Consider the following 16,806-nt stretch of genomic DNA (forward strand, 5'->3'; position numbering starts at 1 on the left):
TCCAGGTGAGGGCTGGAGATCACTCAACATTACAACTGTTCTTTAGGTAGCAGAGATCAGTTCCTCTGGAGAAAATGGTGGACTCAGTGTCATTATACCCTGCTGACGTCGCCACAGCAAATTGACACTGAGTGTCTAAGGCCGGGGCACCTGCCCAGAGCCTCTTTCTAGAGGCCGTTGTATTTATTTCCACAACGGGCCTTTTTCCTAGTCTGAAATATTGTACATCTTGATGAGTTGCTCATGTTGCATCTCAAGAATATTTATCACCACTTACTCCACGGGTGAACATCTCAGTGTGAGTAAGACCCATTCTGTATTAGTTTTATGTATATTGTTGTTAAATTAGTGGAGTGCTCAGTTTGAATTTTACCATTGAGGAAGGCTTTTAGCCAAAACGTGTTTGGTATTGGTTCTTGTATATGGATATAATTTATACCTTTTAATCTGTATTTATATGATTGGACTAGGTACTTATATGCAGAGCCGTAGGATTGTGGTTTTTTCAATGATATTTTAGCACTTTTGTATGTATAATTAATGTATATATATTCTGTATATTAGTACTACATGCATAGTTATATTTTAGTCTTGGGGGGTTTTGTCTCAATTTTTTGGTTACCTTTCTCGTAAAAAAAAATAGGGTTGTGTTTTTCTCCCCTATTTGGTCTCTCTCTCACACACACACACGTAGAGACCTTACACCTGAGTAGTTCCCCCTGGGAATAAAAAAGCCTCCCTGCTCAAAGCAAGCCACTATTATTAGGGCAAACGATTCTTAACTTAGCTTTCTCCCCCAATATGGCTGTTTCCTATATTCAGAGAATATTTTCCTTTCCCCAGTGAATGCTCATGTAATTCCTTTCCTCACCTGCAGTCTGAAGTGGTACAGGTCCAGGAAAAGCGGTATCATGAAATTCAGACTTAAAAACGGAAGGGCAGTGCTTATGGTTAGCTCTGTCAATTCCCCCTACAACATCCTTAATAACCAGACAAAAGGAAAAAACACATTAGGAGAACTGATTTTATTGTATTCTTTAGGTTGTAAATAAGTGAGGCACAGATTCAGGTTTCATCCATCCACTGAGTACACTACAACTTGCACGTGCTTTCAAGTCACTGTCACTTTGATGTCTGGGGCAATGTTCAGCTCTCTTCCTCTGGAACACAAAAGAAAAGTTGAAATAGAACATTTCTTCCCATCCCAAGCCAGGCAACAAAGCAAACAACATTAAAAGAGGACAAAAAGGGACAACAAACATAACCACAATCCTTGTTGCCCTTTTCCCACACACTGCCAAACATCAGTCCACATAAAGACGGATCATAACTTCTTACACAATAGGCCTTTTCAGCATGCTGATAAGCCAATCATTTCAAAATGTAGATTTAAACGGAGACAATCCAAGTCCAGCATTCAATACGTTTGTCACGAAAACTTTCAGAAACTGCCCTGACCTAAATACCCCAGGCAAGCTTGATCTCGTCAGATCTCGGAAGCTAAGCAGGGCTGACCCTGGCAAGTATTTGGACAGGAGACCTCCACAGAATACCAGGGCCAGGAGACCAGAGGCAGGCTATCAAGCCACTTCTCTGAACGTCCTCCATGCCCCAGTAGGAGTTGCCAGAGGTTGCTATGACTTTCAGGCACAGGCAAACACACACACATGCAAAAATACCAAAAAGAAAACTTTCAGAAACCAATACACTCTAATAAGGTCTGTGTGCTAATGCAACCAGAAATATACAGTGAAATTTAAACATACCTAGTTATACTAAGGTGGTATTAGTCTCTCCAATATATCCTTTCAATATTGGACACTACTCTAGCTTCAGCCATATCTACATTGCCACACCCACAATGGACAAAGCAGATATTGTGGACTGCATCCTGATCAACATTTTAACTGCCTTTAATGTTTCTCTCCTTCTGAACAAGACTTACATCTCCATCACATTCTACAACTTTCCTCTCTAACTGCCCAAAGTATGTATTTTTTAAAAGAGTATACATTTACTTTGAGCAACCTCATTCCATGTCTTTCTTCTGCCAATTTTCAAAGATCTAACAAAAAAAAGGGGAAGAGAAAGGCAGCGGGATGCTGCGATATATCATATATAGGATTCCCTAAAGATTACTAAGTGTGCGAATTGGCAGGTGAGCACAGAGTGAGGTTCTTTTGCAAAAGCCGCAATTTGGTAAGATTACTGGACATTTGCTTCCCTTACTGGGTACAAAGAGAGGGTATGGGAAATGGAATGCGGAAAATCTTCCATGTTACATCAACTCTAACAGCAACATACCTCCTGCTCTAAACAAGCAATCCCCCTGTCCTTAAGTAATCTCTTAATAAAACTATTTCAGATGTTCCTGACTGTCACTCGTGGTCTTGACTTACTACAAGGTCCTGATGTGACAAAACTGTAGATTTCATGAATGGTTTTATCAGGTCACCCCAGCTGAGACTAAAGAACGGGTGTCCCATGACTCAGCTCTTTTAAAACTTGGGCCCTTTCAGGTCTCATTCTTTATGCCACGACAACGCTAGCAGGCATCTGCAACGTAACGTACTACAAACCTTCCTCTTCCTCCTCCTCCTCGTCGTCATCCTCCTCTTCGTCAGAGCTGAAAGTACCGTCAGGCAGACTGTAGACCCGAATGACTTGCTTGTTTGGGTCTTTCAAGATGAGGTACTTGCCCTCATCCAGTTTCATGCAGATGTCAATGACACAGCGCAAGATGCCCCAGGCATTCTCCATGCTTAAATTAATTTGGCTGGCAAATTCGTTGGGCTTGAACTGCTGTGTGCCCAGGATCACATGCCGTGCGGAGTCTTTGACATGGTAGCGGGACACATACCTGGAAAGGATGGCCAGAGGAGAGTCAGGAAGGGCAGTAACGCAGCCCAGTGGCTACAGATACAGGCAGATAATAAGAACATGCGGGGGGTGAAATGAAGTTCACGGACCGTCCTTCCTGCTTAGCTCTGCACAGATGTCACTTCCATGTTAGCCTTTTCCAAAGGGTCCTGATAAGCACATTAGTTAAACATCTATTTGAAGATCACTGTTGAACTCAACAGGATAGGCTTCTGAAGTCTAAATTTTTGGATCCAAAACAATCTAGGAAAAGTAGGAACTTGTTAGCTTCTTACTGACCTACACAGCTTTTCTGTGCTCAGAATATGAAATATTCATTTTACTGACTATCACTGATAGAATGATTTTCAAGACAGCTTATACGTCTTGAACATTTGGATGCTTACTCTGCGTGCCTGAAGTGTTTTACTCCTTGGGGTAACTTCAATGTAACAACTATTTTACTCAATCTTTCGTTTGAGGCTAATTGGTACAATGTTTGTCTGCATGGCTTTCTGTCTGTGCAGTCTATTCAAGGTGTCCGATGGGTTTTCAGATAGGGAGCAAATGTAAAAATAACTCGAGTATTCTGCCAAAGCGGCAGCTTTCCCAAAGCCTTGAGCTTCTGAAGCTACAAACCAAGAAACCGATTCCGAGTGCCTTATGTTTACATACAGCAGCAATGCCCAGAAATTATGATATTTAGTACAAATTAGAAGATATAAAGTGGCTATAGTTCTGCAGTCCACACTGACCAGCAACCATGGAAGGACACTCAGGTAAACGTGTTCTGTCTTTTTGTATGGCCTTTGCAATATGGGGAAAGGAGCTGCATCATAGCAGCTCCCACATCGTTGGCCAAACAGATTCTTCTCATATTGCTTAACAGCCTTCCAGCCAGTTGCTACCAGGGCCCTGAGCAAATTTATGCTTGCAGCAACACATCACATTCCTGTGCTGCAGCAGCACAAATAGAAGAAGCAATGCCATGCTTCTCCCAGGAGGTGCGCATCACTAGTAACGTACCAATTGTGACCTCGTGCTGCCTGTGTGCGCTTATAACCAAGGATAAATGAAAATCATTAGACATGCCCCAAAGCACTAGGGACCCAATTAACACAGGCAGTAATGGGGCCAAGGAGACTAATAGACAATGCTGTAGAAGGTGGCAACGTATGCTTGCACAGGAGCCAAAGAGAATATTTCATTAAAAAACCCCAAAAGCTACTTGGTATCTCTGGGGAATCCGCCCCTTGTTTTAGATCACTCTTTTAGTAACAGGGTTTTTAAATAGCTATTGGGTTCTCCATAATGCTTCTATTGTGTTTCTGTTATAAAGGCTATCAAAGCAGCAATCGATTACTTGACAAACAGGCAATGGAGTCTAGTTCTGAACAGTGGCTCAGGTGAGGCCCAATATTTCATTAAGCACATCAGGCTCCCAGTGATTACAGAATTAAATGGCCAATGTGGACTAAGCCTCTTTTGCTTGTAGAGGCAGCCATTACACGACAATCTTACAGCATTTTAAGAAGAAAGCACAAAGGAATCATGCCCCACACTATGGACATTTCAAATTTTCACCCATGAGTTGATCATTCAGTCAAATATCTGTTTCTTTGGAAGAAGTACCAGACTGGTTGCTGCAGCTTAGCACTTTGTGTCCCTGACAAAGGTGTGTTTCCCTCTTCTTACACACCCAACCTTCAGACAAAAATCATTTGAGAGACATTAATTCTTGGTCTCACCCAAGTTTTAGGTATTCTGATCCAGCCAGCAGTGCACAGCATGTCCAACGGGCAAGTTTGTAGCTGTTGTTTTTCAGTTCGGTGGCAATCACAGCTCCTCTCTGAGAGTCCAGTTTCTGACGCCAGTCTACTCCATTACAATGCTGCAAAAGTAGGTACAGCTATGAAGATTTCATGCAGTGTTGCAGCATGGTTAGAGTTCAGGATCTAGGCCTCTCACTCTCAACCTAGCCTAACTCATAGGGTTCTTGTGAGGAAGAATGATTGTTTGGGCCCCCACTGGGAAGACAGCAGGATATAAATATAAATGTACTTCTACTGATTTCATAATGATAGATTCAGGTCAGTAGGTGTGTTGGTCTGAAGCAATACAACAAAGTTTGAGTCCAGTGGCACTTTTGAGACCAACAATGTTTAATTCCGACTAGAACAAGCACCAGTTAAAATTGACCAGCACAAACAAGTCACAAGCAGCCAGATGACCTATGAAATGCTCTTCTGAAGTCAGTGATACAGCAGTTCCATAGACTGTTTTGTGTCTTGGAATCTGTACCCAGCAACAACAGACATTATAAAAACTTAAAAACTCTGGGATCTTCCTTACCCTCGAATCCCATTCATTCAGTGTTTTAATGTTGATGAATGACACTTCTCCATTGGCTCCAGTCATCACTCCATCATGTTCACAACGCACAATCAGGTCTATGTCATCTCCCAGCTTCCACCTTCGATACCTACAACCAAGAATGCTGGTCAGTAACATTACCATGAGAGATTAATTCAAACCCAGCTCATGACAAGAGATGCAGAAAATAATGGTGAGTTGGCACGGAGTCTCCAACAAGCCTGGAAGCTACCCATCAAAGCAACGTGTCCCTGCCCCCCCATCTCTTCGCAGGCATGAAGCCACATACCGGTATGCAACGGAAGCCACCTCATTTTTATCCATGTCATCTTCCACAAATGGGTTTGGATTTGGAAATGTGTACTTTTCTTTTCCCTGTAAAAGAAGCCATGCAATTTTTTTTTACCAGATGACTGACACAAGACCATGAGTTTCAGACAAGAAGTCTCCTATTTTCCATCTTTGGGATGAGAAATCTGAAGCCTGCCTTTCTTCACCAAACCCTTCCCCATACAGCTTGAGTAGCAAAATAGTTTCCTTACAACCACGTCAGCAGTATATTCTGTGGCATTTCCCAAAATGCATATTAATCTCACAGATCAAATCCGGAGGCCCTATATTTTACTTAATATTGTTATATTCAGCCTTCTGGGTGAACTGTCCAAGGTGGCTATAAGCAAAGCAACTCCTTTTCAGCAGATACGATCTTGTTTCTGCTTGCTAAGAAAGAGAATCATCTCACGGGAAGGTTGTTCTGAACAGCCGCAAAAGCTCCTACCACCACCCTTCAAATCTTTACACAATGTAGAATGATTCAAGCCCATCCTTTCTTCTTACCATCCTCAGGCATTGCTGGGAGAAGTTGTGGTTGATGTAGGTGGCTTCCATAGCAAGGTTGCGGGGTGAATTGAAGGAATTGCCCTCATCCTGTGGTGGCTCATTAGCAGTCTCACTCACGGTTAGGAGATCTGAGGATACAGCAAAGCAGAAAACATCTGGACATTCAAAATATCACAAGGGTATAGCACAAGCCAGCACAACATAGTAATGTGGTTCAGACATTGCAACAAATTGTTTTTTCCACAGCCCTCCTTGTTCCTTAGACTAATCTTCCCTTCAAATAGCCAGAAATTACAAAATCCAAAATTTCCAGACACCACCCATTGTCCTTACTCAAACACAACACACTAGAGACTCACCAAAATCAGAGTTGTCCCTCTTGTCAAAGAAGAGCTTGGATCCAACTCTCTGAACAATGATGTCCCAGGAATACACGGAGCGAGTGCAGGACATGAGTGTGGCTAGGATCGCATCGGTAGCAAACACATTCCCCTGAGTCTTGGCCAGCTGCGCACAAAGAATAGTCAAGAAAGAGAACGTGAATCCTTCCCTGCCCCTCAAAGCATTATTTCGCTTCTGCAGAAGAGAACGAGGAAACTGGGTCCAAGTTGCCCTTTCTGAGATTATTCTATCTTTCAGCAGTTTAAAAAATTGGGGGGGACGGACGGACACCTGCAATTAAAATGGTTTCTCCCACACAGGGAAGAAATATTCAAAAATCTTCACAATCCACTATTTAACTAGACTTTTATCTTGAAGGCAGCTCCAAGGCTCGTGGAAAAAACAAGGTCTAAAAAGTCTCCCACCTCCATGGAGTCTTACCATAAGTATTCAACTTTCCCCCTTAATCCATTAAATATTGTTTGCTTTCCATATGAACCTGCCTCTCAATTGAGGTCTTTATCAGAGGGCCCTCTTTAGGTACTCTTTCCTTCAGAGGTTAGGCAGAGGCTAATGCAGAGAGGGTCTGGATTGTGGAGTGCCTCCCCAACTCATCTGGTGCCTGTGCAAATCTTGTAGGCACCCGGAACGTCTGTCCTATTTCCCCCTGCTTCCAACCACAGGTAAGGCTCACTGCTTTCTAAGCTCTGTGGCTATTTTATCATTTCTGCTTTTGTATCGGATGTTTACTGTTTTTATTGACTTTGAGCGTTAGCTGCTGTGCTTTCTTGGCAACAGGCACGACTTCCTTGCCCACTGGAGTGTGACGCGCTAGCTGCACTGACCAACCATTTTTGAACCAGTGCCTCTAAGAAGCAGCAGCAGCTACTCTGCATGATGGACTAAAGAGGCAGACCTTGCGGATGACGGGATCGTCAGTAGTGGTCACGGTATGGAAAATGCGCTTGATGCTGCGCAGGGTCTTCTCGTTCCTTGTGGTGATGCGGTCAAAGCCTTTGTCATAGTATTCTAGAGCCCCACAGCACTCTCTGAAAGTACAAAGGAAGGATCATCAAGGGAGAATACTGACTGCCAAAAGCAGAGTAGCCAGTTTCTCCGCCTATGGATGGAGTCAGTTTCTTCAAGGCTTTGCTCTTCTGTATCTGCTTTAAAATATAACAAGCAGGAGAACTGTTCCATTCTGAATGCTTCTTCTGACAAGAAGGTTTGGGTCCAAGATAGGCATTTTTAAATTATTTACAAAAATGTGAGCATATGTGTACATCTTTTGAGCATTAGCATCTCCTTCCTTTCTCTCACTTCCTGTCAGTGTTCCCTCTGAGTTAGTGTGAGTTAACTCACAGTTTTTTCACCTCCGGCTCACAGATTTTTGTCTCAGCTCAGCGAGGATGGCTCCAGAGCAAATTGGTTTATGCAGTAGCCAAATCACTTGCTCACAGCTTTTATGCCAGTAGCTCACAAAGCAGAATTTTTGCACACAAGACTCCACAGCTTAGAGGGAACATTGCTTCCTGTGATCTCTCCCCCTTTCTGTTCTGATTATGTCTTCATATACAACTTTCACTCAGGAAGCCTATCTCAGTGTTTTTCAGCAGTAACAATTTCTGACTCTTGATTCTCAACAGAGAATTCAGTCAAAACAAAAAAGGTTTCTTGGGAACATCGAGGAATGAAAATAAAATAACTAATGTTATGTTCTTCCCAAGGTGAGATCAAAATCCACTAGGGCAGTATTTTCCCACCACAATATGACTTTATGTTGACTAAATCAGAGTTGAGGGACTAGGTCTAGCCTCCAAACAAAAAAGCCACAACCAAAACAGTGCTCCATATGCATGCCTACCACGTCACTTTCCAGTTTCCGCACTCACGTTCCTAGCATTCAGTCCTACCTTCCTGCTCATAGTGAAACCATGGAAGAACTAAAGTAATATTAACTAAAACTCCAGATGTCTGTCTAGAACATAAAAGTATACTGATTGGGAAGAAAAGGGACCCACAGCCATAACTCATTAAAGATGCCCAGACATGGGATACAAGCTTGTGTCTTGGTGAGGACACCATTAATAGCATCATCATGCAGCACCTAAACAAGGGTACAGTCCATACCCAGCCAGCTCCAGGACCCCAAAGTCACCAACCGACTCAAAGACTTACATGTCTTGAGGTTCTGAAACTTCCAGATATCTCATCTTCATCAGCCTCGGGAAATCCATCTCCTCCTTCACCTCCCAGTCACTACGAACTTCAACAGAAGAGTCACGAGGCTTCTACTATGCAGGCAGAGGAAGTACAGGTGGATGAAAGGGAGGGAGGAGACAAAACAGCAGGGGTTAACAAGGGAGTAGGAGCTGAAAGGGAACAAGAGGGTGGCACCCCAGGAAACGTGTGAGGCCGGGTGCAATAATATCAGGCAGAGAGAAATCTCATCAGGTTAGAAAGCAATTTACTTTACCTGTGATTTTTGGTCCCATTTCTGCCTCACTCCAAACTGCTTCTGAAACTTTTTTTGCAGACGCAGCCTATCCCTGCAATGACATAAAAACCAACAGCAACATCAAGACAGAGGGTCTCTGGCACTCCCAGTTCCTTCACTCGTGGCAAAGATTAGAATTTAAGTTGTAAACTTTAAAGGATATTTGCTGATCTTTTTGGTTCTAGAATGGCTGGAAGCCAGTGTGTAACTCCATTCAATAACCAGCATAGCCCCGTAAAACCAAAACTAAAAAATGACAAGATACTGGCTCTGGAGTTGGTTTTGGGATCCATTCAGGAACCATAAATTTAGGATAGATCTCAGCAGAGCATGCCAAAATGCTTGGTTACCATTGTACTTTTTCTGGAGAAGCTGTGTTTGTTACACTAGCTCTGCTCAACAACTTGCATTCAAAGACCAAACTGCATGCTCTCTCACAAGCACAGCACACTCACCTTTCCTTCTGCTTGGCACTTTTAGGCAGCGTCTGCATGTTGAACTGAAGTATGTTCCGGCGGTCCTTGTCTCTCCGAAGGTTCCTCTGAAAGAGGTTGTTTATGTAAGCAAGACAGCAAGGCATAATTGACCTCAGAACTGTTTTCTGAAGTCCACGTGTTGGCAGACAACCCAGCAAAGGCTTTCTGTCTGGTAGATATTGGAATGCATGGAATATGCACTCAAACGCATCACTAAATGAGCTCAGAAGTATCATGAACATTACACAAACAGGAACCCAGGGAAAACAAAAGCATTACTTGGGGAGCAAACCTAACCAGGTATACTCAGAAGTAGTCCCATGTTATTCAGCAAGGCTTACTTACAGGAAAGTGCTCATAATGTAGTTACCAAAGTTGCAATCCTAACCCCCCCTCCCAAACTGGATAATCAAGACAAACTTTTAAAATAATAATAAATCTTGCAATGATTTGCAAATCTTTCAAAATTTTGCTTGGGATGGCAAAGAAGTAGGTGGGCTTTGGGTCCTGTCCGACGTAATGCAAGCACTGCCAACATCTCCCACTAGAAAACTAGGGGCTCCATTTAGGTAACCCGATCACTTCTTCACAATAAGCTTTCCTTTATTTTGAAACGATCTAACCTTGTAACATCATAATGGCATCTGCTATGGTCTGTAGCAGATTTTTAAAAAGTTAGCAAGGCCCTTTTCTACAATAGTCTATCTTCAAGATCGTAAGAGCTACTCCAACTCTCTGCTTCATCGTATCTAATGAAGGGAACTTTGATTCTCTAAAGCTTATACCCCTCCAAACCACTGTTGATCTGTAAGGTGCTACTAGACTTGAATGTGGCTGTTCTACCGGAGACCAAGATGCCTACCCTCTGAAACGATCCAGCTCCCTGGTGTGCACTTTCTCATGACTATCTCTCAATCATACCATGAGATGAATTTGTTTGTCTACTTTGCCATTTGATCAAGACAGCAACAACGAAGGTTTCCATTGTAAGAATGGAGGCAGAATGGCAACAGACAGCCAAGGCTGCCGGGGCCTTGTCCACATCAAATGGAGAGGAACGTACCAGCTGTGGCATCCCAGCAGAGCTGTGAAAGAAGGATCAAGTTTTTGATAACAGGGAACTGTGCAATGGGAAAGCTACTGGGTAGCTTATACATGGTTACAACCCTTGTTATTACATGCCACTGTGTGCTGAAATCAAACCCAGTCTCCAATTGTCCTGCAACATTTTCCTGACAGTGTTATTTTAAGAACACTTTTCAATGAGTAAGTCTCACTGAACAGATTTCAGTAGGACTCTGAGTAAACCTGTTTAGGATTGCTCTCTTAATCACCTTCCAAAGCCCAGTGTCGATAGGATGCAAGCTGCTGTGTGACAAGTTCACCATGTCATAATTTCACTTCAACTAATCAGCTACAAGAGCAATACTAAACTAGTCTACTCAGAATCCTACTCAGCTCTATTCAACATGGCTTACTCCCGGGAAAATATTCTTAACAAAATTTGTGGCAGGGAGGAGCTTTCCTGAGTCACTGCTCACTCGTTCAGACACCTAATGAGACTCTGATCATTAAAAGGACGGCTCTCAGCTTTGCATATACATATACGGAGCAGAAATCTCCCCAAGTGCAGGGGCCAAACCCAAGCTTTTCAAGCAGCCCCCATCATACCTGCGCAAACCTCATGCGATTCCTCTGGTAGGCAGTCTTCTGGGTCCGGGCCGTGTCCACCAGCTGGAAACTGGTCTCATCTTCCTCATGGAAATAAGCATACTGGCTGCCTCCACCAAACTGGGATGAATACTTATCTGGAAAAACAATTATCTCGATCACTTCACTATTCAAGATTGGGATTTCCTAAAACTGGAATGGTCATTCTTCTCCAGTACCGAAAAACTGCAGGTGACATTCCCAAATCTTATAAAAATGAGAGGTGTAACACCACTGTGTAATTTTTGTTAAGTAATCACGAACCTCCCCACAAAACACAACACAAAAATGGAAGCTTCCTCTTCTGCAGCTTGAGAAAGGAAAAGCAGCCACATTTCTATAGTGATCAGCACTGAGATACGACACCCCCTGGATTTCTCCCTAGCCAAAGTTTCAATTACTACATCAGTGTTTACACAACCAAATCCCAACGTGACTATTTGGTACAACCTGCAGGTATTTGTCAAGCTCATAATATCACCTGCCCCTTACAGCACAGCAAAGAAAAGCAAGCCCTACCTTACTTACTTGTGTATCGCTTATCTTGGTAAGTAGCTCCAGTCCAGTCTGCAACCTAGCCAACAATAAACAAAAATAATCGGTCTTTGATTGTTCACAAGATTTCCAACAGAATCACAAAGAATTCTCCCAATGCCAGCTCAAGTTCTGAGCTTCTTCAGTCCGAATTTCAACACCAAACCCTCCCTCCTAGAGAGCCACTGCATGTTATGCTTACCAGTGGACCTCTGCTATGAGGGTATCCCCATCTCAGTCTCCACAACCTCAGCTTTAAAATGCAGTAGCATAACTCACTGTGGAAATGGCTGGAATCACAGAAAGAGTTCCTGTGCCCCTGCTAGACAGCTCTGGGGGCAGTATAGAGACTCTTAATGTGAGAGTAAGAGCTCATATGAGGCTGCGCCTACAGAATGCTAAAACCTTGCATTTGGCTCTTCCTTTGGAAAAACCATTTTTGACATCTTAAGAACTCAAGCTGTAAACGATAAGTAAAAAATAAGGCCCTCTATGTCAACAAATAACCAGATGTTGAAATGCATCTGGTACTTTCCTATGGATTTTTGTATCATATTTAGGGAAATCTGATTTCTGGTCATGGCATTTCTCAATAAACGTCTGGATTTTCAAAAGTCATTTTGTAGTGTTTGAAGTATACAGCTGTACCTATTTATTGAATCTAATAAGCTCGCACTTGTAACTAAGTCCATTTGATATTTAATTAGTTTAACTCTGCATTTAAAATATTCTATTTAACTGCACTTTGATACGCTGCATTAAAGAGGAATTATTTGCCAAATTATCCACTTTGATACAGTACATCAAAACAGTATTCAGTGCGCTTCTTTGATCAACCCTCTTTGTATCAAACAGTCCACGTGATTGCACGTTACAGGGAGAATTCACCAAAGGAATGCCATTTTCATCAGGATTCATGGAACAGGTCATCTCTAAGATTTACACAATGTCCTAAAGGGGTACAGAACTGGAAGTGTCTTAAATCAATATCTGGAGACTGGATTTATACCCAACCCTTCACTTGGAGTCTCAGAGCGACTTACAATCTCCTTTCCCTTCCCCTCCCCCTCCCCACAACAGACACTCCATGAAGCAGGTGGGGCTGAGAGAGCTCTTTCAAAGACTGCTCTTGAGAGAACAGCTCTGAGAGAACATGTGATTGACCCAAGGTCACACCAGCAGCTGCATGTGGAGGAGTGGGGAATCAAACCTGGTTCTCCCAGATAAGAGTCTGCGCTCCAAACCACTACACCAAAAAGTATTTGTAAAAAGTTTCCAAAGGTCTTGTTCTTTAACAAGAGCCATAATATAATTTTATAATATAAAACACATTTACTTGGCACTAACTTAAAGTTCAGTTCTTTTATTTAAACTTGCCATGTAATGTTCTAGCAAGCTGACTCCAGAGCTGACATGACCCATCCATCTATACAATGAGGTCAGGAAACCAATACAAACTATCAATTAACAATGGCATTTCACGCTGCAGTTAACTCCCTAAATGCTGGCATGTCTTTACATGTACCTTCCTTCACAGAACCGTTGTCCAATTTAAGTGGTTTTTCTGTTGGAGGAAGCTCCAAACTTTGCTCGATAGAGAGGCCGGGCGGCAAGAGAAAATGCGGGGCAGCACAGACACAGCATTTTCATTTCTTGTCACTGCAGCGGTGACACTCTAGGAATTTCCCCAATCTCTATAGTCTTTACAAGAGCTCAGGGAATTCCTAGTGCACTGCTTGACAGGGTGAAGTCACTGCTGAGTCTTCACTCAGAAGTGGTGTCACGTGCAGTTCCCCTTTCCCATGCCCTGCACCTAAAAGCACAGGCCTGACAATTCTAGGTAGAGTCCACCCCTATAGCTATGCGATATGGCTTCATTTCAGTCACTTTTAAAACTCTGCTGTGTGAACAGTGCCTTAAAAACTGAGGCATGAATTCCTGAAGCATTTGGTAAGAGAACACGGTCAAGAGCAGTGCAGTAACTGACTAGCGGCATGTTATGCAGCAGCATAAATGGAAACATAGACATCTTGGGTAGAAAAATACATCAAGTACAGTTAACCGGAGCTGCCATGCTAAGTACCTTTCCCAGCCGATCCCCTTTACTGAATGGCTGATAAGGCATGTCTTTGAACTGCTCAGGAACAGCACATGGACCCCATCCTGAGGGATTGTCCTGAATCACAGGTGTCATGAATTTTGCCATCTTCTATAACTCTAGGGAGAAAACAGGTGGAGGGAGAGAAATTCCAGTGAATTAACTGTAGAGCAGCTGATACTGCTTTTCAATGATCAAGAGACAAAAGAAATGGAAATACTGGAAAAAGTGACCTTGGAAACCTACCCCACCCCCAACAGTCATGATTCAATCTTTACATTCAAGGGTATCCTTAAATGACTGACAGACACTGAGGAATTAACAGGGAATGAAGTATGCCCCTGTATCTCCAATCTCTCTTGAAGGCAGATACAGGAAATGTAATTCCTAAAACCAAGCAAGGCAGGCTACTGGGTTCTTTTTTGGATTCACATCTCTCTTTCAGACTACATCATTCTGGGTGGTGTACATGTCTCTATGCTTTTTACCATCACAACAAACTTGTGTTGTAGGTGGAGCTAAGAGATATTGATTGACCCAAGATCATTCAGTAAGTTCCATGACTGAGAGTCTTGGTCTCTTCCTCAAAATCTCAATCAGAATTCAATGAAATATTAACTTCCTAGCTGTCATGGCCATAAAAAAATCTTTGATGTTTCACAATTTTCAGTATTTTAGATTTGCACCACCAAAGCAGTAGAACAGATTGCAATATGGAAAATCTAGAGCCAATGCATCTTTTAATTTCTGTCTTTGGCAGACCATACTTCTATGACTCATTTTCATTCCTGAAATCTAACTACTGAGACTGCAATTTAATGATTTAAAGACTACCATTGGAAGCATTACATGTCACCTTACACCACCTGCTCAACTTCTACAAGTGTGATGTACCCACCGAAAAAGAATAAAAGCAGAAACACTTGGAATTTATGTAAAGACTATATTCTATGCCTGTAAGATCTGGTGTCCACAAAACTACAAGAAATCAAAAAGACTCATCTGTCTTCTTCTAAATACATAAGCAAAATTCTCAATCTAAATTAGGGACTAAGAACTGAAGATCTTGCATCAGAGAGCACACAGTTCTCAAACAGTCTAATTAAAATATCACCCCACCCCTGCAGTTATTACCCCCAAGTAGCAATTGGTATTTTTAATTTTCTGATTCCTTACAGAGGATGAAGCTTTTATTCTAGCAAAACGTTTGTGGACTACAGCTTTAGTCTGTGAAAGCTTCTGTCAGAATAAATAGTAGCTAGTTTTTCAATTTTACTTGATTAGGTACTTATGCCCCCCTTTGCTCTCCAATGGGTACACAAAGTGATTTACATCACCACTCTCCAATTCTATTTCCACAACAACCAAGTAGTAGGGTTAGGCAGAGACAGAGTGATTAGCCCCAGGTGAGTCAGTGAGCTTCCATGGCAGACTGAAATTTCAACCTTTCTCCTTCAGATCCTAGGCCACATACTCTAACTACTACACCACGCTAACTCTCCAGTTCCACACCCCGTGTAACTCTTTTATTGCGAGCCAACGAGTGAACAGATTTTCACTTTTTGGGGCATGAAGAGTATAGTGTCAGCGGGCTACTAGCAGATGGGTTTCAAAAACGGATCAAACGGTTTGCAAAATTATTTAGGGAACGCGTCAGGATAAACCACCTGGGACACTTAGCAATTTAGACCCTCACTAGTCGGGCTAAGGCAGACTTTCCCAAAAAGCCCAAGACAGAACTCAGTCCAGACATTTCATGGGGTCGCCCATTCATGTATTACTCGTCTAGGGGGCGTGGATCACAGGAGCCGCGGCAAGGAAGGCCGAACAGGAACCTGCCTGAGGTTCAGACCCTGATCCGCACATGAGCCGGGGCCTCGTCTCAGACTCCAGGGCACTCCCTTCCCTTCAAAGGCGGCGGCCGAGTTTTTGGAGGCCCGCCTGGCGCCCAGAGACGGCGCGCCTGGACCAAATGGGGCAAATGAGAAGGACTCCTGCGCCCCACGCCCAGCCCTAGGCCCCCGTCTCACCTATGCGACTCAGGCGGGCCCCGATGGCGACGGATTCGGCCCGCGAGGGGCACGGGACAGCTAAGGAATCACGCCCGATAGAGAGACCAGCAGCTTCCGGCCCGGCTTCTCTGCGATGACATCATCACGCCGCGACGCTAGAGCTGTCGCAAAAGCTGCCGTACCTCACCCGTGGGCCGTAAAGCGAAAGGCTTAGTTTACGGAACAACTCTTTCTGTGGGTGCACAATGTCACGCTCAAAATAATAAAATAGGTCGGGTTGCAGTTGTACGCATATTTAGGGGCGAGGACGTCCGAACACCCTGGGGCTTAAAATGGGCATAGGTAGGATGTGAATGCAACGCCCATGCCATGGCAGCCATTACCAGCCCGAGGCATTAGCTCTGTATAGGCATTAGGCACGCGCGTGCATGGAGAAAGATGGGGTAACTGCACTCTGTTTTGTGCGTGTTTTATCATAGGCGGGGAATAATAGGTCTCTGTCAGTACTAGCCCTATCTGAACCGAAGACTAACTGTGCAAGGGTAGCAAAGCGTGTGGCAGCTGCAAGGAATTTTTTTAAACTTCAAAATCTATTTCCCCCCTGCCTTCTTAAATGGAAAAAAGGCTGGAGAGAAAAGCTGTCTCTGCTCTAGCACAGACCCGCACACCTCCGAGTAGCTTATTATTTAATGTGGACCATCTGTTGTTTTATCAGAAGGGATAAACAGGGAGCAGACGCTGTTCAAAGAACAGGAACATAACAAAATCCACTCTTGAATTTGAAATGAAAATGGCAAAAACTTAAAAGCAAATTTCAATCAACCAGCTTTGGCAAATTCATCCAAATAATGTTTTCATGGTTCCAAAGAAAAGCGTAGTAGCATTTTCTGACTCCTTGTCAAGTACAAAAACACTTCCATGATCATTCAATTGCTGGGGTGCTCTTTATTTTATATAGAAGCTCCCCCAGAAGTATTGGGACTTTTCAGTTTAGAAAAGAGACAACTAAGGGGAAACATAAGAGGT

At 43.1% G+C, this 16,806-nt stretch overlaps 1 protein-coding gene across 1 annotated transcript; it reads right to left on the bottom strand.

Annotated features, from left to right (window-relative positions):
- Window positions 1-1,018: 1,018 nt before the first annotated feature.
- On the bottom strand, window positions 1,019-15,918 carry EIF3D (eukaryotic translation initiation factor 3 subunit D). The gene is made up of 15 exons (XM_015410193.1): window positions 15,799-15,918; window positions 13,754-13,887; window positions 11,665-11,710; window positions 11,098-11,234; window positions 9,406-9,491; window positions 8,930-9,002; window positions 8,632-8,744; window positions 7,370-7,502; window positions 6,432-6,579; window positions 6,070-6,200; window positions 5,522-5,607; window positions 5,212-5,341; window positions 4,608-4,750; window positions 2,580-2,860; window positions 1,019-1,160 (listed from the first exon to the last, which is right to left on the bottom strand). The coding sequence occupies exons 2-15, from the start codon at window positions 13,874-13,876 to the stop codon at window positions 1,147-1,149; spliced, it is 1,644 nt and encodes a 547-aa protein (XP_015265679.1). The 5' UTR covers window positions 13,877-13,887; window positions 15,799-15,918; the 3' UTR covers window positions 1,019-1,146.
- Between the last annotated feature and the right edge of the window lie 888 nt (window positions 15,919-16,806).

This window comes from Gekko japonicus, unplaced genomic scaffold (assembly GCF_001447785.1).
Source record: "Gekko japonicus isolate JY-2015 unplaced genomic scaffold, Gekko_japonicus_V1.1 scaffold933, whole genome shotgun sequence".
Classification (NCBI taxonomy): domain Eukaryota; kingdom Metazoa; phylum Chordata; class Lepidosauria; order Squamata; family Gekkonidae; genus Gekko; species Gekko japonicus.